The 25,936-nt window shown below is 42.4% G+C and overlaps 2 protein-coding genes across 3 annotated transcripts in view; one reads left to right on the forward strand and one right to left on the reverse strand.

The window, feature by feature from the left end:
- Window positions 1–25,936, forward strand: part of snx29 (sorting nexin 29) — a 187,443-nt gene that overhangs the window by 38,891 nt on the left and 122,616 nt on the right. For both annotated transcript variants that reach the window (XM_086195588.1, XM_086195589.1), the window contains one exon: window positions 18,022–18,107. In XM_086195588.1, the coding sequence (XP_086051714.1) occupies window positions 18,022–18,107 (86 nt within the window). The remainder of the gene's footprint in view (window positions 1–18,021; window positions 18,108–25,936) is intronic.
- Window positions 3,793–4,843, reverse strand: LOC147239354 (clusterin-associated protein 1 homolog). The gene is made up of 5 exons (XM_086196496.1): window positions 4,826–4,843; window positions 4,642–4,720; window positions 4,442–4,546; window positions 4,243–4,283; window positions 3,793–3,930 (listed from the first exon to the last, which is right to left on the reverse strand). Exons 2-5 carry the CDS (start codon window positions 4,691–4,693, stop codon window positions 3,841–3,843), a joined length of 288 nt encoding a protein of 95 aa, XP_086052622.1. The 5' UTR covers window positions 4,694–4,720; window positions 4,826–4,843; the 3' UTR covers window positions 3,793–3,840.

Raw genomic sequence — 25,936 nt, forward strand, 5'->3', positions numbered from 1 at the left:
CACTGGCCAACTCGCCTCCACGCTGTTCCCAGTCACCAGATCATCCTGAGAGGGTTTGAGACACTCTGCATCATCTGTTTTTATATGCTGATGACGTGCTAGTCTTTATGGAGAGGCCACTCATATGAATTTCTCCTGGAGATTAATAAAGTATCTATCTATCTATCTGTCTGTCTGTCTGTCTGTCTGTCTGTCTGTCTGTCTGTCTGTCTGTCTGTCTGTCTGTCTGTCTGTCTGTCTGTCTGTCTGTCTGTCTGTCTGTCTGTCTGTCTGTCTGTCTGTCTGTCTGTCTGTCTGTCTGTCTGTCTGTCTGTCTGTCTGTCTGTCTGTCTGTCCGTCCGTCCGTCCGTCTGTCCATCCATCCATCTATCTCTGCAATTTATACCTAACTTACTGTCCATTTGTGAGGAATTTAGCTGCCTCTTAGGCTTTAAGATCAACTGGACGAAACAATTACTCCCTCTTAATGACTCGGCTAAAGGGTTACAATTTCCAGCTGGCATCCCAGTTGTACAGAATTTTAAGTACCTCAAAATCCAAATTTTTCCATCTCTTAACCACATTGTAACGCACAACTACACACAAACATTAAATAGAGTCAAAGCAGACTTGGACAGGTGGATCAGTCTTCCTAACTCTCTCGGAGCCCGTATTTCTATAGTCAAAATGAACATCCTGTCCAGGATAAATTCTATTCGTTCAATGATTCCCCTCTCTCCTCTGTTATTCGGACAAAATCAGTTCTATAGTTTTTCGGTTTATTTGGAACAGAAAGCGCCCGCGCCTCAAAGGATCCACCACACAGAGAAATATAGGCTTATCTGTACCAAACTTTAAGTATTACTTCTGGCCATTTGTGCTTAGGCCAGTACTTGTGTGGCATGACACAGTGGCCTCAGTTTCCTGGCGTAAGTTAGAAGAAAACTGTGTAAGGCCCTGGAGCTTGCAGGAGGCTCTTTTTGCTGATATAGCCAATAAACAATGCTGCTTACATTTTTGCCCTATAGTTTCACAACTTATCCAGACATGGCATGCAGCTGAGCTTCAGTGTCTAATGTAAGTGTTACACACTTACACTGCTCTTTAACAACTTTGGCCTCTTAATTGGAGGGAGACCGATTTCATGTTCCGCCTGGAATAACAGTAACATTCGCACTTTAAATAACATATATTGTGACACTGGGCTGTGAACCTTTCGTGACATTAGAGACAGGTTTAATTTGCCAGCACACTCTTTCTTTTTCTATCTCCAACTTAGATCATCTTTACAGGTGCCCCAGTACAACAAGCATTACCTATTCTTACACTACACAAATTACTTGTCACTCAAAGTAAAAATAGAGGTACAATATCTGCTCTATATCATTTTTTCCTGTAGACCTCCTATACCGAATTACCACTTGACAGAATATGGAGGCATGACTGCCCCAATTTGGATTCAGATTTTGCTTGTTTGGACACATATTGGAGAGGCCTCCCGTAACCCAGACCATCAGCAGATCCATTTTAACTATATACACAGAACATACTTAACCCCTCGCAAACTCCACCGTATGAAGTTGATCACTGATCCCTTGTGTAGCTTATGCTCTGAAAGTCTCTGGCACCTTTTTGCATATGATGTGGAACTGCCCTCCTGTCTCACAGTTCTGGTTAAAGGTGGCAGCCAAGCGCTCTGACTTGGTATCAGTGACCAATCCAGTGACAATACTTGTCCTTCTGGTAATTGATCTGTCAGAGATAAATATCACTGAGCTTAAAAAGCATATTGTATTAGTTGGTCTAATGGCTGGCAAGAAGTTGCTTGAGGTGCCATCAGGCAATGGGCACTTACTTTTATTTGGAACTGTCAACTTCTAGAATTAATGGTTCTCGTGAGGCCACCATAAACAATTGGCGCAGAGCAAGCGGCATGGCTCAGGGGTGGAGTGGCTGTCAAGTAACTCAAGGGTTGCGAGTTCAATCCTCGGCCCCGGTGACCATGTCGAAGTGTCCTTGACCAAGATTTTGAACCCATAATTGCTCCTGATGAGTAGATTGGGGCCTTGCATGGCAGCCTTCACCATCAGTGTGTGTGTGTGAGTGTGTGTGTGAATGAGATGACACAGTAAAGCGGTTTGAGTGCCGCAAAGGTATGAAAGCGAAATATAAAATTGAGTCCATTTGCCATTTTACCATGAGTCCAGAGCAGTTGATTCGCTGCAAGATCTTATAAGATTAGCTTTGCCCTTACTTGACTTGACCCGACTGTAATTTCCTTATTTCCCCTGAATTGAGTCTACATATATGTGTGTGTGTAGGTGTATGTGTGTGCACGCATAAGGAACTTATCAGAATCATACCTTAGAGATGTCTTTCGACCAGTAAAGGCGTGTTCACACCAAACGAACTTTTTCGCGTGACGCCAGGGGAATCTCAAGACTGATTGGCTGTCTCGACACAATGTCACGCGAATTTGTCACACAAGTTGAATATTTTCAACTTACGCAAACATGTGAAATTCGCGTCGCATTATTTGCATATACACGTGAATTCGTGTCTAATTGCCTCTCTACATATACTTTACATGTAAACTTGTTGCGTGAAAAATTCACGTTCAAGTCATGTCCCGGACTGTAACTGGTGTTATTGTTTAAATAAAAAAAAAAAATTTGATCATAAAAAAATAGAGTGTCCAATTTTGGACATCGAACAAATGCTATCTCCTTCTAGGGCGTTAATTGTATTGACTTCAAACATTTATACATGACTCATGACACTGTGCTGAACAAAAGTTATTAAAAACTTGGTATAAACTCAAACGGTTTGGATTTTATAAGCCCTCAAAGTCGGGGTGACACATTTCACCTTCAATGTAAACCAATGGGGACACTGTCTCCTCAGAAATACATAGCCTCAAACAGACACTTCTTCATTTTTATCTGTGTTGTGGTGCTGACTAGATATGCTTATTGACAGCTACATATCTTTAAAGAGTGTTTCTCCTCCAGGTGACTTAAAAGAGACTGACTTCAGTCTCAAGTGTTCAAGACAGACGCTGGCCGCCTTCAAACTATTGCCAGCTTTTTTGAGGTTGATATTTTTTAATTCTTATTTTATGTCTGAAGTCAAACACTTCAGACAAATAGCAAGTGACAGATATTGATGGATGTCACACAAATACAAACAATACTTCAGTGGCTACAACTGAATAGATGGAGGTGTGGGCTGGAAAGAACAAACTTTGAGATCAGTATTTTATTTTTAAAGAGGTATTGGGAAGAAATGAAAAAAGGCAGAGTGAAGTAAAGTTGGAATCACACTCCTTTGGGACATTGAGTGTTACACTGACAGGAGTTCTGATAAGTAGCTGCTAATATTTGAATAATTATTTCAAGGCGCAATGAACAGCTTTTACACCTCCCGGTCAGTTGGTGTCTCACTCACTCTTGTCGCACTAATCTGTTCTCCTGCTTACTGGGTTGACACAATGAGCCACATATGGTCAGAGTCCAACTTTTTTTCAAATTGTTGTCTTTTGCACCTTTAACTTTATTTTTTTTTATCTCAGGTCATGGGTGCGTGCAGACCTTTTAAATCCCAAGGGTTGTGTTTGTTTGTAGAACACCAGTCATATATTGTTGCCCATTCAGGTGACAACTGTGCGTTTCATCGGAGTGTCCGGCTCATCTTTAATGCTTAGAAGGACCGGTGGAGCACGCTTCAGATAACAGTCTCACAGGAACTCAATGTGGTTCCCACAAATCAAGATCCACTGGTGACATTATCCTCATCTTAAAGCAGCTGCTGGTGACGCCTCCCACTCAGAGGAAAGGTTGAAACAAACTAGAAATCACTGTCCTATCCACTGCCAAAATCCAAATCCTGGCTCTCCTCTACTTCATCCTCCTCCTCCTCATCATCTTCTTCGATAATTTCACTGTCTTGTCTCTGGAGCAGGAGGGAAGCAAGGACATATGACTGCAATTACCTAAACTCAAAGTCTGATTTATAAGCATCATTGATCCAACAATAATTTACACACTGAAGACTGAAGTTTATCAAATAAATAGTCAGCCTTTTTCTATTTTTAAAATGGCCTGTTCTTTTTAAATCTGCTCAAACGTCAGATGTGTGTGAACCCCGTCAATAATACTGATGGGAGCTTTGATGCTCATGTCATGGGTCACTTTATAGACCTGAGAGAAGTTTGCTCCATTAAAATTCAAACAAAGAGGAAATTAACATTCTGACCATGCTTACCTTACTACTATAACCAGCCTGCATATTGTTGATTCTTCCTCCTAGAATCAACACAAGAAAAAAAAACTCAATTTAAGCTCAAAAAAGGTTATTTTTTCCACCAATGTCAGTAGGATTACCCAAAATCTACCAGAACCATTTGGAGAGTGTAACAGAGTTTATTCTGACTACAGTTATACCTGTTTTGTTTTTTTTTTACCTGCCATGATGTCATTTTGAGTGGGCTGTGGATTAGAAGGAAGTAGGTGTCTAATGTCACAGTCTGAACCTTCGTCCTCAGGAACATCCATATCAGAACCCTCATCTATCATCGCAGAACATAGATTTCATAAATATGAGGTGCGCAACCATAAAACTAGGTGACTATTGCTTAACTTTATACGTGTAAAATCGTCTCACAAGAATCGCACAGAAGACCCCTCTCGTCTTCCCTCAGTTGGTTCAGCATCATCCTTCATTCATGTTCCTCCCTCTGCATCTTAAACAAACACAGAGAGAACAAACACTGCCATGAGCCCTTCAAAACCCAAATTAACTTTCGAATACACTTTCAAACCCCGTGGCAACAGCTCTATTCACCGACCTCCTGATCCCGTTTCTTGTATTCCTCCAACTGAGACTCCAAGTAGCAGAGATTCTTGTACTTCTCCATGTAGATCTGATAATAGTATTGCAGCTCCTCTTCAAACTGATATTCATCCATCTATAATGGCCCAGGAGATTGACAGAGGAGATGGTAAACATCTTAGCGATAGCTGGGCCTGAAACAACATTTTGGAAACATGGTTTTAAACTGACCTGACACTCAGAGTCTTGTGTTACATCTGGTTTCTCTCCAGTTCCAGCCTTTTCTTCTTGATCTTGGTATCCAGATTTGTCATATCAGACGCAAAGGTGCTCAGCATGTCTCAAACAAAAGTTATGTTAATTATTTTTTTCTTTTTAAAGTCTTGTGTAGTCTCAATGTCAAAACCTTTCAAGGAAATACATACAAAAATCTCCATGATGGCAGCATTTAGGGCCTTTTCAGCCTCATCGAGCAATCGCAGCAGCTCTCTTTTCCTGTGGATGAGACAGTTATGTCACCTTCTGTATCACACACAACCCTCAACTGCATTGGGATTTTACAGCTTTTATCATCTAAAAGCAGCAGCTTTGGTTCAGTAAAGGAAAGTAAAAATTTAGCAAACTTCTGCTGCTGCTGCTCCAAAACTAATAATGAAACAATGCATTACTTATGAGTGTTAAGAGTGCTGCCTCTGTCATTAGGGTGGTCAAGACTCAAGGTTGACAGGAAAAAAATGTCAGAGAATTTTGGTGTTTCCCTCACTCACCCTGAGGTCCAGCTCTTTTCCCAGTAAATCATTTAGAGAGACTCCTGTTGACCTGACCTAGACTCCCAGCTCTTGAGCTGCTTTCAGGTCTGAAATCTAGAAAGAAGACAGAGTGAGACTTAATAAACAAAAGAGAACACACACACACGCACACACACACACACACACACACTGCTCTGGATAAAAATATTTTTAATGTAGTCAGGGACAAGGACTTAATACTGACATTACATGTCCTGTTATGAGCCCATCATTTATTGCAATGCCTGTTTGATGGATGTCAGTGTGGGATCATAAACACTAAAACTCAGCACCACAGACGCCAAGTTTAATGTCAACCAGAGGAACATTTTACTGAGACAGTCAAGTCTCAGTCACATCCGCATTTCTTGAACTATAGTGTGATGTAAAGGATTTGTAAGTGTAGTTTTCCACTAAAAAGGTATTGACATACAGAAAAGCTTGGACTGCAGACAGTGCTGACCGTCTATTCAGTGAGCAGATAATCTTATCAGTCTTGTCATTTTAGCCGTACTGACATGATAAAATGTCAAATGACACAAAAAAAACTACAAAATGTCCTCTCACCAAAGGGTCGTTGTGCAAATTGGACTTGTCCTCATCCTTGTCTGTGTCCTCTAAGGACACCTGCGCCAACTTCACAGCATTGTGGAGCACCGTAGTGACCTTCAGCATCTCTTTTACTGCGTGGCCATCAGCTTGGTAGAGATGCTCGGTGTTCAGCAGGATGTGGGCTTCATTGGCCTGCAACCAGGAGAGACAGTAACCATGATGAGCGGCAGGTTCCCAATCGCTAGAAATAAGCTGTTTGTTCCTAGCCAAGACAAGATCTCACCATGAACTGAAAGCTGATGGAAAGAAAATTCAGTGAGAGATTATGGTGTTCAGATTCCTGACCGAACCAAGAAATCAAGAGTGTGCCAGTAGTGTTGTCTGGCTCATTTATCCAATTATACTCAATCAGTTTAATTGAGGATAGCTTTTTTTTTTTTTTTTTTTTTTTTACTCATTATGCAAAAGGAAATCCTTGAGGTGTACCTCGGGGCCAGCTCACAGACCATAATCGGTTATGTATGCAGCTCATCCTATATGCAACTCCAATCAGCGGGTCTGGCACTGGTCACTCCTTTTGTAGGATTTCAACCTGCAGATTTTTCATAAAAAGGGCTCTGAGAATGTGATCGCTGGGAAGTTGTTGAATTCTTGGGAATGACGGCGGTCGTAATTTACTGTAAATGGGCATATCTGTTTCATAACAAGGTTTTATTGGGAAACATTTGAACAAGTTGAAGTTGTTCACTTTCTCCTCTGCAACACTCAACCTACACGTAAAACAGGTTAGACTGAAATTAGACAGTCATTGAAAGGTCATTTATTTTAATTCCTCCACATTGTTGGTTTGAGGAGACCTTGAGAGTATTTACAGTAGCAACTGTCTACACTGTGCAGCAGATTTGCTGATCCAAATAATATGATGAGACATATTGTTCGTCATATGGTTTAGAAGCCTGCAATTCAAAATCCAAAGCATATTTTAGGCTACAAAATGCTTTTATGAAAATAATTTCAAAATGAAGTCTTTAAGATAGTCATTCCCGCCTCAAATCTACCCAGTTACATAGCCTGTTGTTGTTGACATTAACTAACAATCTAAGCCGGCAGGTAATCTATTCCCTATTGGAAAGTCTCTTGATGGGTGCACCCTTGAAAACTTCAGTTTCAGAAAAATAAAATTGGATCGTTTGAATTGAATTTGTTCTAATGAAAGAAGCTGCTCTGCTCACTTTTTTGCCCCCCCCCCAAAAAACTCCCGCCTGTAACATAAAAGGTGGTTATAGGGTATGCATTTTAAATCAACTCTTTTAAAAGTTGTTTCAACTGTTAACTGCTTTTAAACATTACTCACACTTAAAATAGCTTTTTTAAAAAAATATTTTACAACTGATTTTGTCTGATAGCTGATTTTACAATGTTGATATTGTGGGTATAAAAACACTTTCATATGATATTCACATTTTGTATATATGCATGTAAACATTTTGAATTTGAAAAATCAAGTTTCATCTTGTTTTCAATTATTTTGAGCCCATAAATCACAAATATGATAATAAATTGGTATTTCCTCATCACTGATTATTAACAAAGACAAGCACAAAACTAGGCTGATATAAATATTAACATTCAATTGATACTAAATTCAAGCCAGTGCAAATGATGTTTTCATGTGCCTTCACCCTTTAACTAGCAAAAGATGATGTGCTCCGTCTGTGTTGTCAGGTGCCTAAGTATGTTAATGTGTTATATTCTGGCACGTTGCTATTGAGGGACACCAGAAATGGTTTGCACCATAGACCAAGACAAGGCTGGTCTTTTGCCAATGATGTTATGTGTGATGAGCTATTTAAAGGGTGCATCGATCCGATGGGCAGATGCATGGCATTGCAATGCAGTTCTATTGGTGCCCAAAAATGTGGGAACATTGGTCACCACCTCCTTTCAGCCATGTTTTACTTCTTATGGCTTGGTGGATGCCTGCTGCTCCCTTTATATAAACTTAAGATGTGCTTGCATGCCTTCAACTGGTGCTTCTCCAAAGTTGAAATGCTTGTGCCACTGTGATAGCAACATGCCAAGTCCTTGCGCATTCTGGACTTTCAAGGAAATGACGTATTGTTTTGTGACTAGTTTGATTGATGTCATGTCCTAAACACACCTATGATTGATTACATGTCTAATGACTGCCTCTTTGTGCCATGTGCCATGTTTTTTTCCTTTGATTACATTTCTTCTAAATTCCAAAATGAGGCTGAACACACCCTAAAAGCATGGTGCATAGAGACATACGTTTTTTCAATTCAAAACTCAAAAGACAAGTTACCTATGGCACAGGCAACTGGTAGTGGCGCCATATGTTGCTTGTGTGTTGAGTTTTGATTTGAGAACCTTTATGAATTACAGGGGAGCCAATTGAGAGCAATCTTTATTTATTCAGGAGAGTGGAATGAAATTATGGTCTCCTTTTCAATGGTGCCTTGATCACCTGTACATCATAAAAATTGACAGCACATCATTTGAAATTTCAGCACATAAATTAGAAATGCACAGCAAATAATATGTAATATAAACAATATTGCACAAAAAGCAGATGCATTTCCTGTGGGAAGCACAGTCGAAAAGAATCGTAAACATCTCTACAAAGATGAGCTTGTTCAACATTAGAGTCCTGTAGTCTGTCACACTTATCAAGGGCATAAAAACTGGGGGCTTTCTATCCTGTTTCTGTGTATTTTGTGGTGTGTCTAGTCTGTTGTGCAAATGTGCACTAGTATGAGACCTCAAACTACTGATGTGTAAGACAGATGATAAATATGATGGAAGCCTACCAGACAAAGCTTTGTAGATAAATAAAAGACATTATTGCTCTCTATGAATGACAAGAAAAGGCCAACCCACTTTTTCATATAACTCACAGTGAGAAAGTAAGAAACACATCACCAGGAATGAAATGTAGGGCACTACGAAATACTGCATCAAGAGGTTTCAACTATTTCAATTTGCATGTTCTAAAGAGTGTAGCTCCTTATACTGTCAGTCTCATGAGAGCTTGAGAATAGCATGCATTTTGTCCTCTCAGGGTTCAAGACAAGCTTATGTTCACTTATACCCCTTTCACACTGAAATACGCATGTCTATGCAGGTTTTTTTGCCCACGTTTGCTCAGCATTAAGGCACATTCAAACTTCCAGCAGACGCGGGTTTGAGCTCCGGCTGTGAGGGCTGCTGCCTGTGTTTTTCTCTCTTGTGCGTCATCACGCTGACAATGTCATCATTACACATAAAAGTGCACTGGAACACTGCGAGGTAAACAAATGACAGTATGGATATCGTCAAGTCGAACGTTCGCGTTGTCGTTGTGTGCATTGCAATTTCGTCTATTTTGCAACGCATACAAAGTTGCCGCAGATTGGAAAATGTCCAAGGGCTAATGCAACAAAGGGATTTTTTTTTCCCCCCTGCGCTTCCACAATGACAGCCTGACAGGTGGCACAGTGACAAAATCAGAATGCGATAGGAAGGTTGATCTACATCAACGGGTCATATCACAGGAAACCTGAGACAACGTGGGGTGCCTTTTTCACACTGCAGGTGAGCCGAGCAGAGCCGAGGCAAGCTGTTGAACACCCGGGTCACTTGGAGGGTCGTGGACGTGGGTCAAAATGCCGACATGACCCTTTCAGAGTGCCCAAACACCTGTGTTCATCTGTGTTTTTGGTGCAGTGTGAAAGGGGCTTAAGGGACACCTGACATACATCAGTAGCAGACTGCAGATTTGCAGAAAGCATTTTAAGACCAGTACTATATAAGAGTGTGTCATCTGTATAACAATAGATGTCACAATGAAATGAGGGTGGTACAATGTTAATAGATACTGTAGATATGAGTGGACCCAAAAATGGATCCTTGTGGCACACATTTACCAGTTGTGAGAAATAGTCTCACTTTCTGTCTATTGATCTCATATGGTAAAGATTCTGGACTAGTGTTCAAAGGAACACCCTAACTGCTTTGAAAACACACTTAATGTCCATTATTTTAAGCCAAGTCACATCAGTTTTATTTGTATAGCACTAACAAAGTTATCTCATGAAACTTTACAAGTAGAGCAGGTCTAGTACCACACTCCTTCAATGAATTTACACCCAACAATTCTCCATGAGCAAGCACATCTTGCAACAGCGGTGACGAAAACCTTCCTTTTGACAGGCAGGAGCACTGAGTAGATCCAGCCTCAGATCCAGCCTCAGTGGTAACATCCATCTGCTTTGACGGGTTTGGGGCAAAGAGAGCAGGAGAGTGGGGCAGAGACAAATACAGGTAAAAGTGAAAGACAGATATAACATGGAAAGAGGAGCAGCGATAAAGAGGGAGAGAAAGGGGAAGAGAATGATGGAGAGACTGGTGACACTAAGGATGCTAGCTTGTACCTCCTCAGGTCTGTTGCCTCCTCTGGCAGCAGCATCAGTCAGGTATCTGAGAAATGGGGAGAGGAGTTAGTAACACATATAAGTATATAAGGACAGAGAGGAGGAGAGAGAAGCCGAGTGCACCAGGGGAGATCCCCCAACAGTCGAAGCCTATAGCAGCTTATCTAAGGACCAGACTACCCCAGCCCTAACTATAAGGTTCATCAAAAAGGAAAGTCTTAAAGACCCACTCCAATCCTCCTTTTTAGCTATTTTAAAGCATTTTAATTGGTCTTTAAATTGTGATTATGAAGTTTTTAGCCAAAATCACAAGCCCTGTACCATTTTCCGAATTCTGCTTCTGGAGAGAGCCAGTTGCTCATTAAGCCCTGTTCAGACTACACAACTTTTTTTGTCGGCGACACACCCTGCTGTTCACACCACCCAATGCTCAATCAGGCTGGTGTTCACACTACAAGATTTGTCGGCGGACGGGAGTGTTCAGACTACACGATTTTCCCCGTCAGTAGGCGTGGCTGTTGTCCAGCTGGCCAGGAAACTCTTGAACGCAGCACACGCCCCTTTCATTGTAAACATGGACGCGGAGCAGAACGCAGCCCTCCAGGTTATTTGTGCGCTACTATGTAGCAAAAAAAACAAAAAAAGAGGAAGAGAGTGTGGGCGAAGGAATGGACTGGCAAACATGGACAGCTTAAAGGCAGGGGTGCTCACGCTAATGCTTGACCAAGCCTCCCAGATCCTCCTGTGTCCACGGATATTGCAAACCCTTTGTAGAATCCATTCCTCTCATCGTTTTTGTTGTTGTTGTTGTTGGCTATGCGTGGCTTCCCTGCTGCCAGAGCTCTTTTCATCTGGGTTTGCGGTACCTCCCATGTCTGCTTTCATTGGCTGCAGCTCCGTTTACATCACTGCGACAAGTCCTGGATATCTAGCTGTGCCAATTGTTCATTTTTTGTCGCCAACGTTGCATGCGACCTCCCAGTCCATTGTCTTCAGCTGTTCACACCTCATTACTTTTGTCCCGGTGGTCGTCAGTGCCTCACCCCGATTTGGGAGAGGGAAGTCACCGTCATCACAGACGCCTAAAATCGTGTAGTGTGAACTGGGTTTTAGAGATTTGCCTCTGTGTTGTGGGTAGAGACAGCACTGCTCAGTGTCCTCCCTTGTGTTTGACACAGCGGGGGAATACCCCACATGCACTTCTACAGACACGTGTTCACTGGAGAGTTCAAATGTGCCGTGCTCGCCATCCCGAACCTCCACACGGTAGCAGAGATGGGACTGGGGGTGGCCTCCAACGGGCAGGACCCCTGGTGGGCAGGCTCGGTTGAATTGTTAGAACCCGACAGAAAAATAATAAACGTTCTGCTAAAGATACAGGCTGTCCACTTGATGGTGACTTGATGAAAGGCACAGTGTCCGGCTTCAAATTTAACTACCTGGCGAAGGCCACTTTTCTTTCTGTTGCCAGTTGGAGAAAAAAGTCTTCTGTGAAGTGTTGATGGCAAAACTATTGCTAAGACCAAGAAACCTTATCCATTGCTTTCTCAAAGCAAAATGTTTTTGTAGATTATGAAAGCTGATGTCTAATCTTTCTTCTTAGCATTGCAACCTGCTACAGCACACACCTGATGATCCGCCATTGTCTTCTCTACTCCTCAGAGTCTGAGCATCGGGAGTGGGGTGGAGTGGGTCAGCAGCTTGTGGCCCATCCAGTGGCTTTGTGATGTGTGAAAGGCAGTCTGCATGAGGCTGCCCTTTAGGGTCTCCCATTGGTTCACAGCCATTTGAATGTAGAAACCCTCAGAAATGCAATTTTTACCTTAGTTTTCTTTAAGTATGTCCTCTAGCATCAGAAAAATGCCATATGAACAACATGAAAAACATTATTTTCATTGGAGTGGGTCTTTAAAGGATGGATCCCTGTAAAAGATAACACCCGGGTTCCTTACGGTATTGCTGGGAGCCAGGGTAATGCCATCCAGGGTACCTGTCTCATTAGATAAGGTGTTGCTAAGGTGTTTTGGGCCTAGCATAGTTAAAAAAAAACCCTAAGAACAATACACTCAAAATAGCAAAGGCGTGGCTCATTGTGTAGCAATTTCAGGTTTGCGAACATTAATAAACTTAAAAATTGCTAAACAATGAGCCACTTGAGATTCCACATGACTTTTCAGTTCAAGTTGCTTAGCGTTCGACATTTCCGAAGAAGGCCGCTGTCAGCAGAAGCCGTGTACTGTCTTATGAACTTGTCTTTTGAATAAACTTTCTGTACACTTTAAAAGTTCTCAGTGCTTCGATTTACATGTAGAGGCTCTTCTTATATTACCACTGAGGCCAGGGCTCCAGGCTAACTTTTTCACAGGTAGCACTGGTGCCACCTACTGTTTCAGTTGGTAGTGCCACCACAAATTAGGTAGCGTCACCTTTTTCTTCGTAAAGCGTGGTATTAATGCATGACCTTATCATGATGATAGTTGTGTTAATTTGCATACCATAGTTTTGCCTTGATGTTAAGATTGACAATGACCCAAACTTGATATTTGCAAAATATTTTAATGTGCAATTTCATTGCCTTCTATTTGTATAGCTTTTTACTGCTGCATAGACATAACAAATTGTGTTCTGACTGCAACGCACGGGCCACATTTCCTGCAATACTCACACACAATGGCTTGTCCCTCGTGTCCATCGTAACCACAGGAACTGCGCCAGCCACTTTGGCTGAAAACCCCCGTCACTATCTTCTTCACTCTTGTAATCAAAGATTCTCCTCGGTACTTCTCCACCTTCTTCATTGCCTAACTCACCTCCAGCTACCTTATTCGTCTCCTTTGCAATATTTCTTCTCTCGAAAAAATCCAGTAGAGACCGCTTCATGTGTGCTGCGATGCTGGTTGTTTTTTCTTTTTTCACGGGGTTCATGAATTTGCGCGTCGCGTGTACATTTGGTGCACGTGATCAGACTGGTGCAGAGAGAGGGGAGAGGGCACTCAACGGACTGAGTCAGAAAGTAATATTGTATCATCAACCACAAACCATTAAAGCACTAACACAGCCGCCTGTGCCTCAGGGCTGAGGCAGGGAGTGATTTTTTTTTTAAATTTACTCTCCTCTGTAAGTTGCACTGGTGTAACCTTGTTAAATTTTAGAAAGTGGCAACAGAACCACAGAAACTGGTCTTGGATCCACACCACGCTAAAGCCTTATCACAGCCGCCGAGCGTTATCACTTTCTCGCCAATGTAGCTCGCTTGACAACAAACTGGACCATCTGCGATTTGAGCTGACCACCGATCCTGTGACCAGGAACTGCTGTGCACTCATCTTCTTGGAGACGTACCTGGGGAATGGCATCCCTGACAAGGCTGTTGAGCTGCAGGGACTAATATCGTTCTGGGCGGAGAGACCCTGTTAGATCCATCAAAACTTGTGGCTGTGAGCTGTGTGTTTATGTCAACAATGATTGGTGTGCGGACGCTGCAAGTCACTGCTCACCACAGCTGCAGTTTGCCAAAGTGAAATGCCAACCTTTTTATCTGCTGAGGGAATTCACCACCACCACCACCACCATCATCATCACGGCAGTGTACATTTCTCCCAGGAGAGATGCTAAGGGGGCATTAAAGGAACTGCACACTGCTACCTGCGAGCAGCAAACAGCCTACCATGATGCTTTTTTCATTGTAGCTGGGGATTTTAACCTTGCAAACTCAAGAATATTGAACCAAAGTTTTTCCAACATATGAATTGTGCCACCAGGAGAAGTGAGTGAGCATCCCTCACCTTTAGTCTGCTGCCCCAGCACACAACAGCATAGAGGATGGCGCTGGCCACCACAGACTCATAAAATATCCGCAGCATTGTCCGACAGATGTTGAAGGACCTCAGCCGCCTCACAAAATAGAGGCGACTTTAGCCCTTCCTATAGAGGTCGTTTGTGTTTTTAGTCCAGTCCAGTTTATTATCCAAGTACACTCCAAGTACTTGTAGTCCTCCACCATCTCCACACTGGTCCCATGGATGGAAACGGGGGACACTGGAGCCCTAATTCTCCTCATATCCACCACCAGCTCCTTAATCTTTGCCACGTTGAGCTGCAGATGGTTCTGCCCGCACGAAGTGACAAAGTTGTCCACCACAGCCTCTGTACTCAGTCTCTTCACCCTTGTTGATACAACCAACTACTGCAGAGTCATCAGAATATTTCTGAAGGTGACAGCTCCCGGTGCAGTAGCTGAAGTCCGTGGTGTACAAGATGAAGAGGAAGGGAGAGAGAACGGTCCCCTGGGGAGCCCCAGTGTTGCAGATTAGCCTGTCTGTCCTACAGTGCTGCAGACACACATACTGTGGTCTGCCTGTCAGGTAATCTACAATCCAGGACACAAAGGGGGTATCCATATGCATCGCAGTCAGTTTCTCACCCAGTAGAGCCAGCCTGATGGTGTTGAAAGCACAGGAGAAATCAAAAAACATTATCCTCACAGTGCTTGCAGGCTTGTCCAGGTGAGCATAGACACGGTTGAGCAGATAGATGATGGCCTCCTCAATTCCGAGTCTGGTCTGGTAGGCGAACTGGAGGGGGTCCAATTGCTGTCTGACCATGGGCCGGAAGCATCACAGTGTGTTTCAGGAACTGCACGCATTGCAACGCATGGTGAGGTCGGCTGAGAGGATCATCAACCCCCCCCCCCCCCCCCATACAGTACATTTTCCAGAGACACTGTGCACGCAGAGCCTCTGCCATCCTCAAGGACCCCTCCCACTCCTCCGACCCCTCCCATTACCTGTTAACTCCCCTGCCATCAGGCAGTCGACTCCACAGCATCAGAAGCAGCATGGCAAGATACTGCAACAGCTTCTTCCCCTCAGCTGTCAGAATCCTTAACTCTCTGAAGATCACATGAAAACCTATACTGACTCCCACTGCAAAGATCCTGAACTACGTATAAAATTCAGTTTCATAGATCATATTCAATTGCATGTGTATATGTGTGTATTATTATGTAAAAATGTTCTTTACTTTTCATTTCTCTATTTTAGTTCAATATTTTATATCTGTTTTACACCAGAAAAGCAGATCTGAGAGCAACAAATTTTCTTTTACTGGTCAAGCTACGTTCCAACCCTCACCTATGGTCATGAGCTTTGGGTAATGACCGAAAGAACAAGATCGCGAATACAAGTGGCTGAAATGAGTTTCCTCCTCAGGGAGGCTGGGCTCTCCCTTAGAGATAGGATGAGAAGCTCAGTCATTTGGGAGGGACTCGGAGTAGAGCTGCTGCTCCTCCATGTTGAGAGGAGTCAGTTGAGGTGGTTCAGGCATCTGGTGAGGATGGCTCCTAGACGCCTCCCTCGGGGGTGTTCCATGCATGTCCGACATGGAGAATACCTCGGGGCCGACCCATGACATGCTGGAGGGATTATATCACTGGGCTGGCCTGGGAACGCCTCGGGATTTCCCTGGAAGAACTGGTGGAAGTGGCTGAGGAGAGGACAGTCTGGGGTTCTTTGCTGAGGCTGCTGCCCCCGCAACCCGGACCAACTGGATATGTGGAGAAGGAGGAGGAGGACGATGACGACAAATCAGATGGTCCTTCTCCTCTTTGCCCCAGAGGACACAACAACCATAAGTTGAAATGTAGACTTGTCAGACCACAGCACACTTTTCCACTTTTGCGTCAGTCCATCTCAGATGAGCTTGGGCAAAGGGAAGCTGGCAGTGTTTCTGGGTGTTGTTGATATATGGATTTTGCTTCGCATGGTAGAGTTTTAACCTGCACTTATAGATATAGCAAGGAACTGTGTTAACTGACATTGATTTTCTGAAGTGTTCCTGCGCTCATGTGGTAATATCCTTTATACAAATATTGTTGGTTTTTAATGCAGTGCCGCTGGAGAGCTCGAAGGTCACAGGCCTTCAATGTTGGCTTTAGGCCTTGCCGCTTGCGTGCAGAGACTTCTGCAAATACTCTGAATCTTTTGATGATATCATAGAAAGTAGATGATGAAATCTCTAAATTGCTTGCAATTGTATCTTAAGTAAAGTAAAGTAAGTAGTTAAGTAAAGTAAAACTTAAATTGTTGGACTATTTGCTCATGCAGTTATTCACAAAGTGGTGACCCTCTCCCCAACCTTACTTGTAAAAGACTGATGCTGCGTTCCGATCGCCCTGCAGTTCCCTGCAAAGTGGACTGCACACGGTATACAGCCATCTTAACTGAGGTTCCAAACCGCAGGGAACATTTCAAAGGGAACTGAGCACGGTACAGGGAACGCCTGAACAACTGTTGTACACTTTGCCGAAAGTTGACAAGCGAGATTCCCCATGATGCATTGCGGTGTCCGTGCGGCGCGGAAAATAAAAAAAACTCGCCAGCGGCAGCAGACGTGCATCCGAGCCTGGAAAATAATGGCGAATAATGAAAATGAATTCATTTACGTGTGTAAGTGTGGTTGCTAGCTACATCACCTGCACAACAATTCCACAAGAATGTTGATAAAATTTTAGCATCAACATTTATTTCGTGCCACTCCAATCGAAATTTTCGGCATATCATTATTATTTTTAATTACATACCAGGTATAAATTAACAAATATTGGCTTGTTACACTTTTCAGCATCACAACATAAGAACCTGCTTAACAATATTTTTTAAGAAGGACCATACAAATCGTACATTTCTCAAATCACGTTAAATTAACAAGAACATTTATGACATTTAGATGTTACATTATGTAATGTTACAGTAAGTGCATTACAATAAAAAGTAAAATGAAAGGTCGTGTATTCTGTGAAGGCAGTTTTATTTTGTAGCATGTAATGTTTTATTTTGGTGAAGACCAAAGGAAGTGAGGAATGCGCTGATGACGTTGCAGGGTGTTCCGAACGGAGGAACTTTGACGACGCAGGGTATTCCCTGAGCAGGGTGCAGGGAGCAGGGAGTACGGTGCTGATTGGAACGCAGCCTGAGCCTTTCAGCCCATTTATACCCAATCATGACATTCACCTGTTTCCAATTAACCTGTTCACCTGTGGAATGTTCCAAACAGGTGTGTTTTGAGCATTCCCTAACTTTCCCAGTCTTCTTTTTTGGCCCTGTCCCAGCTTTTATGGAAGTGTTACAGGCATCAATTTCAAAATGAGTGAATATTTGCAAAAAAAAAAAAAAAAATGAAGTCAACCAATTTGAACATTAAATATCTTGTCTTTGTAGTGTATTCAATTGAATATAGGTTGAAAAGGATTTGCATTCATTGTATCCTGTTTGTGTGTGTGTGTGTGTGTGTGTGTGTGTGTGTGTGTGTGTGTGTGTGTGTGTGTATACTGCCTCCATAATGCTATATTTTATAAAAATTATACCATACTGTAGCCTCTGTAATATTAGTCCTCAGTGGGTACCTGATCTCTGTGCATGTCTGTGTGTCCTTATGCACAGGGAGAATGAGGTCCTGAAAGTCCAGTTGAAGAAGTATGTGGGGGCAGTACAGATGCTGAAAAGAGAGGGGAGCCAAAGCAGTGACGGTAAAAATCAAAACACACACACATACACAGTTACAATGCATTTCTCAAGGGCACCGATTACTTTTATGGTGTTGAGCCCTGTCAGACAGCATCACCCTGACTTATCCCTCTTTTTTAGTGTCGTGCGGATTTGATAACTTTGACTTTGTTTTCCATTGCCAGGGGATGTAAGCAGTGCTCTGTGCAAATACCAGCCAGATAAGCTCCTGCTGAATTAAAGGGAAATAAAATGAACATAGCAGATTATAGAGGGAGACATAATGGCTAATTGCATTTTGTGGGGATTGAAAGGAGAGCAGTTATCTGTGACACCCTAAAGGGTTTGTATGTTTGTCCCAGAAAGCATAAAAAACACTTACAAATAGGTAGAGAAATGTCAAACCTTACAATATCCTTAAAAGGATAGAAGGCATAAAAAAATGTGTTGGTGGATGGTCAGTTCTTAAAGTAATGGGGCATGATGTCAGCTCCCCGTAATTATTTAAAAAGGATGATGCCCTAAATGTTTGTGGTGTTGTGGGCATTTCATAATCATCTGTTTGTTTGTTCAGTTTTTTGTTATTGCTATGTCAGCAGGAGTGCACAAATATCTGGTCAGTTTTCTCAAAACTTATTGAAAGTTTATAGAATTGGTCAAGGAAGAATTCACGAAATTTTGAGCAGATCTAGGCTGGGGCCTATCAAGAGTGACAATTTGAGCAGGACATCAGTCTGAGATTGCAGTTGGTCATGTATTCGATAATTCCTTATATTACAGTTGTTATGTATGTATTTTAGGTTATGTATGTTATATTTTCCTGGTTGTGATCATTTCAAACAGTGGTTATCTATCTGCACTTGAAAAATTGAGGGTTTATTCAACCATGTAAAAACTAAAATAATATTTCATTAAGGAACCCTGACAATTTAGGACTATTTTACCTTTAATTGTCCCAGTGGCCCTAATTTATCAATCAAGCATGACATCTATCATGGCATACAAATGACCTGGCACTGATAAATACAGCGACTGAAAACAGCCGTTTAAATACCCCCCCCCCCCCCCACACACACACACACTATATTCTGATTTTACAGGCATGTATAATAATCTACACATGGAGAGGAATGTTTCTGACCTGGAGATTGAAACCTTAAAATGGCCTGAAGCTGAACCAACTAGTTTTATGTGAAAACTCTAAAAAGCGAAATGATAGGAAGTCAGAAAATATAATTCTGATTTAAATAAAGGATTATAGTCTACAGGGTTGCTGTCATCCATTGAACACAAGTGAATATTTTGATATTTAATTAATTAATGATGTTCATCATTGAAAGATGATTATCAGCTAGTTGGAGCGCATGGCTGGGCTTGTTTGCATCAGCAAGTGAGACACAGAAGCTCCACTGTGCACATCATACCATCCAATAACACCTGCTTCATTGTGCAGAACCCCATAGGCATATCACTAATTTTTCTCCAGCATGCACAGTAGAGGTCCTCTGCTGATCCAAGACAGCCATCTGTCCCGAAACAGCCTGATGCAGCGCTCCACTGTTAGCGGTGTGTCAGCACACTTACTAACCTGTTCTGCTCTGTTCCAGACTTTATCATATATATATGTACTATGTAATATATATACTGTAAAGCAGTGTAGTTACTCAGTGAGGACATGACACTGCTATCTTCTCCCTGCTGACGCTCAGAATGGTTTCATGATAACGGTTCGACAGATTTACTATGCTGCACCGCAAAGTCACACCCAGTTGAAAATGAGAGTATATGGTCTTTGAGTTGATGTGTGGTCCACATCCCTATTATTGAACTGCAAGATTAGCTGGAAATACTTCAAAATGCTTTGGCCCACATCCCAAATCAAGGTTAGTAAATAGAATAATGGCCAAAACTAGAAAAAAAATTTACCGTTTGCCAGTGACAAGAACAAAACAAAATTAAATTATTTTTTTCCCATCTTGAGTTCAAACAGTCAAACAGCATAAGTTGTCAGGTACACTGACAACCCCCACTTATCAAGCAGGCAGCAACTTCGGGCTACAACATTTTCATGTTTAAAACATCACAACGGCTTCACATTTCATCTCTCTGCTTCCTAGCAGTTACTGACTCAAACAAGGCTGCATTGGTCACTGACACCAGAGCGCACAGCAGGGAGGACAACAGGATAGGAGGTGATTGGAGGGAGTGATAGTGTTTCTCTCTCTCTCTCTCTCTCTCTCTCTCTCTCTCTCTCTCTCTCTCACACACACACACAAACACACACACACACACACACACTTTTGTTATCAGGAAATAACCATCACCCAACCAAACATAATCTTGACAAACCTGGCTTGGTCTTTTGTTGGGCCTCGGTTCTCTTGTCTCACCTCTCATTCTCTTTCTTTGACTTGTAGAATTTCATTCTCAGGCGTTTGTACTGTTCTCCTGTCCTTTTTGATCCCTTCTGTCTTTCCTTCTCCTGCATCCCTGCTCCCCTCATCCCGACAGGCGTAGTAATTTCCTCTCCACAGTGGCGTCTAAATGATTTCATCCTTTCTCGCCCCTGTCTTCTCCTGCTAATGATGTGTCTTTTTCCATCATACTTTGATGTTACTACCAGAATCCCCTTCTGTGCTCGTGTGTGTGTGTGTGTGTGTGTGTGTGTGTGTGCGTGCGCGCGCGTGTTGTGAATGTAGGAGGAGTAATAATGTGTGAGCAGTTTGGGGAGAGTAAAAAATGAAGTGGGTAAAAAGACGCGGATGAATTGATATACAAGCACCCGTTTTTCATGTGCTGTCAGCATGCTTCCTCGTGATCAGTGTGCTGGCTTTTTGAAACCCCCTCTGTCTAATGATAGTGCCGCAGACGTGATCTCTTGAACGCTCCTCTGGTGCTGTCAGCCCCACTGACATCCTGCAAGGGATGCTTCTCCTTTACTTCTGTTCCAGAGAAGTGATAATTATTGTTTCCTGCAAGATGCCATCTATCTCTAATTTGTTGGGGGATGTCCCCTACTACTTGCATATGAGAGAGTAGTGTATTGGATTTATTGTGTTTTTTGTACGAGCATAGATTATGAAATGGTGCAAATGCTGTTCTTGCATTAATTGTTTTACTTCATATACAGGATTATAACTGAGGAAACAATGTGTATACCTCTCATGTCAAATTAAGCCACATGTAATCTTTGCAATGTCACAGTGAGTCATATGTTAAAGTGACTTGAAAATGTGTGTGCACGCACGTGTGTGTCTTTACTAAATTTTAGTCACACACTATACTGTGAAAAGACATGACCGTTGTGCATGAAATACACAAAAAAGCAAGTTTTATTAGGAAACACCTGTGGCAGCTGGCCGCTCGTTGGCTCCAGTCTCACCTTTACCCATTCTTAACCACTCACATGCACAGATTACCAATAGAGTGCTATGTTTAAACAGAGATCAGACTTTCCTGTTTCCCGCTGCTTGTTGCATCCATTCATGCTGTGCTGCTGCTATTGGTATACCAAAAACTATTACTGCTCACCCTCCACAACCCAAGCATCCACCTGTTGATTGAATCTGCTGTTATGAACTATAGGATTTATAGTGGGTTCTATGTACTATCAATTTTCATGGGCGATGTAGTGTACTTCTGTTTTGATAAGTGAGTGTATAGTGCATATTTTTCATATACAGAAAGTTTGTAACAGCATCTGTTCAACACCAAATCAAATAATGAAACAACCCCGATTCCAATGAAGTTGGGATGTTGTGTAAAATGCAAATGAAAACAGAAGACAATGATTTTTAAATCCTTTGCAAACTGTATTCAATTGAATACACTGCAAAGACAAGAGAATTTAAATGTTCAAATTGATACTTTTTTTTGCATGTATTCACCCATTTTGAAATTGATGCCTGCAACGTGTTCCAATAAGCTGTGACAGTGGCAACAAAAGACTTGGAAAGTTGAGGAATGCTCAAAACACACCTGTTTGAACAGTCCACAGATTCATCCGTCCATCCATCCATCCATCCATCCATTGTCTTCCGCTTATTCCTGTTAAGGGTCGTGGGGGGGCTGGAGCCTATCCCAGCGGCTATGGGCGAGAGGCAGGGTTCACCCTGGACAGGTCACCAGTCCATCACAGGGCCAACACATAGAGACAGACAACCATTCACACTCACAGTCACACCTACGGTCAATTTAGAGTATCAATCAGCCTCGTCCCCAATTGCATGTCTTTGGACTGTGGGAAGAAGCCTGAGTACCAGAGAGAACCCACACAGGCACAGGGAGAACATGGAGACTCCACACAGAAAGATCCCGTGCCTGAGCCGGGACTCAAACCTGGAACCTTCTTGCTGTGAGGCGACAGTGCTGACCACTATACCACTGTGCCGCCTACATTCCACAGATGAAGAGGTTAATTGGAAACAGTTCAGTGTGTAGCTCTCTCTCTCTCTCTCTCTCTCTCTCTCTCTCTCTCTCTCTATATATATATATATGTATACATATATAGAGATGTATTTAGATATAGATATGTGTGTATGTATTTATGTGTGTGTATATATGTATGTAAATGTAAAATATGTAACTAAAATAGAGAAATGAAAAGTAAATACACATAAATACACATACATAATCATGCAATCAATGAGATTGAATTTTAAACGTAGTATGAAATATTCTGTTAAGGTATATTTGGTGTTCATATTGTTTGCAGTGGGGAGTGGTTAAGAGGCAGTGGGTGTTCAGAATGTTTGCGGTGGGCGCCAGTGATTAGTATTCAGTTGACTATAGGTTGGTTACATCCTACACAACAACCCAAGTTCATTGGAATCGGGGTTGTATTATTATCAATTTTAGCTTCATTTTAAATTATTTCAATACATATGTTGTCCTGAGTTGTTGGTAGTGTAAAACATGGAAAAACAAAAAGGAAAAAGAACAACAGCACGCTGGCTGAGTGCAAAAGGGACAGCAGTGCAGAGCACAGAGCAGGTGTCTGGGAAGGCGGGGTTGAATAGGCCTAACTGGGAATGCTGGCCAGGTGCTCTCCCTTCAGACCTGCAAAGACACAAACACATCCACCAGCAGTATCCTGCACACAGAGCACTACATAGGCCGTCACACTCTCTCTGTCTCTCTCTCTGTGTCTCTCTCTCAATATATATATATATGTGTGTGTGTATATATATGTATATATATGTGTATATATGTATATATATATATGCATGTATGTATGTATGTATGTATGTATGTATGTATGTATGTATGTATGTATGTATGTATGTATATATATGAATATATGTATGTATATATGAATATATGTATGTATATATGAATATATGTATGTATGTATGTATATATATATGTATGTATATGTATATGTACACATGTATGATTTATTAAAGAGTTGTAGCAGTGCAATGAAAAAGTTGAAAAAGCAGCATTTTAAAAGGGCATTATGAGGAATAGTGTAAACAGTAGAAAAAGACTATCAACAATCAGGTTTTGCATATGGGCTAATATAGTCAGTAACAGTAACAGTGTAAAACATTGGGCAGTCCAATGTTGGCAGTCAATGAGCATTCAGTGAGCAGTGAACAGTCAGTACACAAAACATTGTTATGGGAGGTAGTGCAAGTGATGAAAAGGTTAACAGACTATGCAGAGAGGTCCATCTTTCCTTTTCCTTTAAGTGATGCATTTAACAGGTTTGTGGTTCTGTACACAAATGACTTCCTCAGTCTGTCAGTTGTACATTGCAGCGCTTGTAGTCTCCAACTGATCAAGCTCTTCTGTCTAATAATGATGCTGTGGAGGGGATGACAATCATTGTCCATGATGGTGAACAGTTTGTTCAATGTCCTTTTGTTTGAAACTGATGCAAAGCACACCAGTTCAGTGCCCAGAACAGTGGCAGCTTTCCTAATCAGTCTGTCCAGCTGCCCAGCATCCCTCCTCCTTGTGCTTCCACCCCAACTTACCACAGCACAGTAGAGAACGCTGGTGACAACAGACTGGTAGAACATCCAGAGGAGCACAAAGTCCTCTACTAGGCTTCTGTACTCCACTATTGCACTATTGCAGTATCGTCCAAAAACTTCTGCATGTGGCATGACTCTGTGTTGTAGCAAAAGTCCCATGTGTACAGGTTGAACAGTACAGGAGAGAGCACAGTTCCCTGTGGTGCTATGATACTTCTGACCACCGTGTCAGAGAGGCAGTCCTTCAGTCTGACCAACTGTGTCTAAGTCAGACAGTTTGTAATCCAGGAAACCAAGTGTGTGTCCACTCTACAAACTACAGGAGCTTGTCTCTCAGTCTGATGGGTTGAATGGTATTGAAGGCACTGGAGAAATCAAACATGTTTCTCACAGCACTCTTCCCCTTGTCCAAGTGTGAATGTGTCCTGTGTTGTAGATATGTGATGGCATTGTCCACACCCACCTTCGCCAGGTAAGCAAACTGTAGCCTGTTTTATGCGTCACATCACTGGGGTCTGAGCATTCCCAAGACCAGTCGCTCCATGGTCTTCATCATGTGTGATGTTAGAGCCACCAGCCTGTAGCCATTGACCTCACCTGGGGGTGGCTTCTTTGGGACGGGGATGAGACATGATGTCTTTTACATTGTTGGTTGTCGTGACTCTTCCAAGATGGAGACTGAGGTTGAGATGTGCCTCAGTGGCTCACCCAGTTCAGCAGCACACACCTTGGGCAGCCTTGAGCACAGCGGGTCTGGTCCAGCTGGCTGTTGCGCCATGCGTTTGTGCAGTTGTTGTTCTGTCTCCCCCATGTACAGGTCAGAGCACTCCTTGTTACACTGTACTGCATAAACAACATTACTCTGTTTATGCCTTGGAACCTACAGTTTCACCCACCTACAATGCCGTCCTTAGACAGCAGTTGTCCAGCCGCAGTTCCTGGAGAAAGCGGTGAAATTCACCCAATGGTGTGCTCCTCCAGATTACGCCATGGATCCGGATACAGCGGCATTTGGTTTTCCGCCGTATCGGGGACTTCCAAAACAGATACAAGCCAGCAACGGTTGTTAGGTGAGCCGTGGTTGATGATGGAAAGAAATGGCGGAAATAAATTCTCCTGTGCAAATGAAGCGAATAAAAACAAATGATCCAGCGATCCAAGGACAATATATGCCATTTCAGCATGGGGTTACTGTGGACGTGCACTATTGTTCACATGATCTTTCAGTGGTGGGCTTCCTAGATCCACTTTCCTATTACTCATGTTAAAATATATATGTGGGCAGGTGGCATAAACCAAGTTGAATGTCAGTAAATTCCTTTAAATGTTGCATTTTATTGATTCTGCAACTACTTCAACAGGTAAACAAAGCATCTTTAATTTCAGATTTTTGGTGCTCTATTTCTTGCCAAGCAAGACCTTCAGAGCAATCAGAGGGCCTCTGCAAACTCATGTCCAAGTGAATGTGGTAGCTTCCTCTCCCCCTCTGATGTTCCAAGTCACCAGCAGTCCATTTACTTAAGCATGGTCAGTCTTTGATAAGCCCTAACAGTTAAAGCCACTGTGACTTATGATCGAATGCTGTTGTCCAAGTTAATTGGTGCAATGATATTGACCAAGGACTGCAAATTAGATTGGTGACTAAAAAATGAAGTTTTCTGCTGTCTTGCTCTGGGTTATTTGCCTTATGTTACAGCTAATAATGCTTTCATTCTCCCAGAGGGTAGTTTAATGGCTAGCTGGCTGAATGGTTGGTGTTTGACTGACTGATTTACCCATGAGATTGATTCTGCAGGGAGATAGTTGCCGAACCCAGAAAACTGGCCTCAGTGTCTTCCACCAAGATGGCTGATTGCTGTACACAGTCAACT

Source organism: Aulostomus chinensis, chromosome 23 (assembly GCF_037954235.1).
Source record: "Aulostomus chinensis isolate RoL2024-O1b breed Wild chromosome 23, RoL_Achi_v1.0, whole genome shotgun sequence".
Lineage (NCBI taxonomy): Eukaryota > Metazoa > Chordata > Actinopteri > Syngnathiformes > Aulostomidae > Aulostomus > Aulostomus chinensis.

Excerpts from the sequence above, each read along its gene's own strand:
- LOC147239354 (XM_086196496.1), bottom strand. The coding sequence starts at position 4,693 with ATGATGCTGAACCAACTGAGGGAAGACGAGAGGGGTCTTCTGTGCGAT. Across the intron at positions 4,547-4,641 it reads GGGTCTTCTGTGCGATTCTT|ATGAGGGTTCTGATATGGAT; the intron begins GTGAGACGATTT and ends CTGCGATGATAG. Across the intron at positions 4,284-4,441 it reads TCAAAATGACATCATGGCAG|GAGGAAGAATCAACAATATG; the intron begins GTAAAAAAAAAA and ends TGTTGATTCTAG.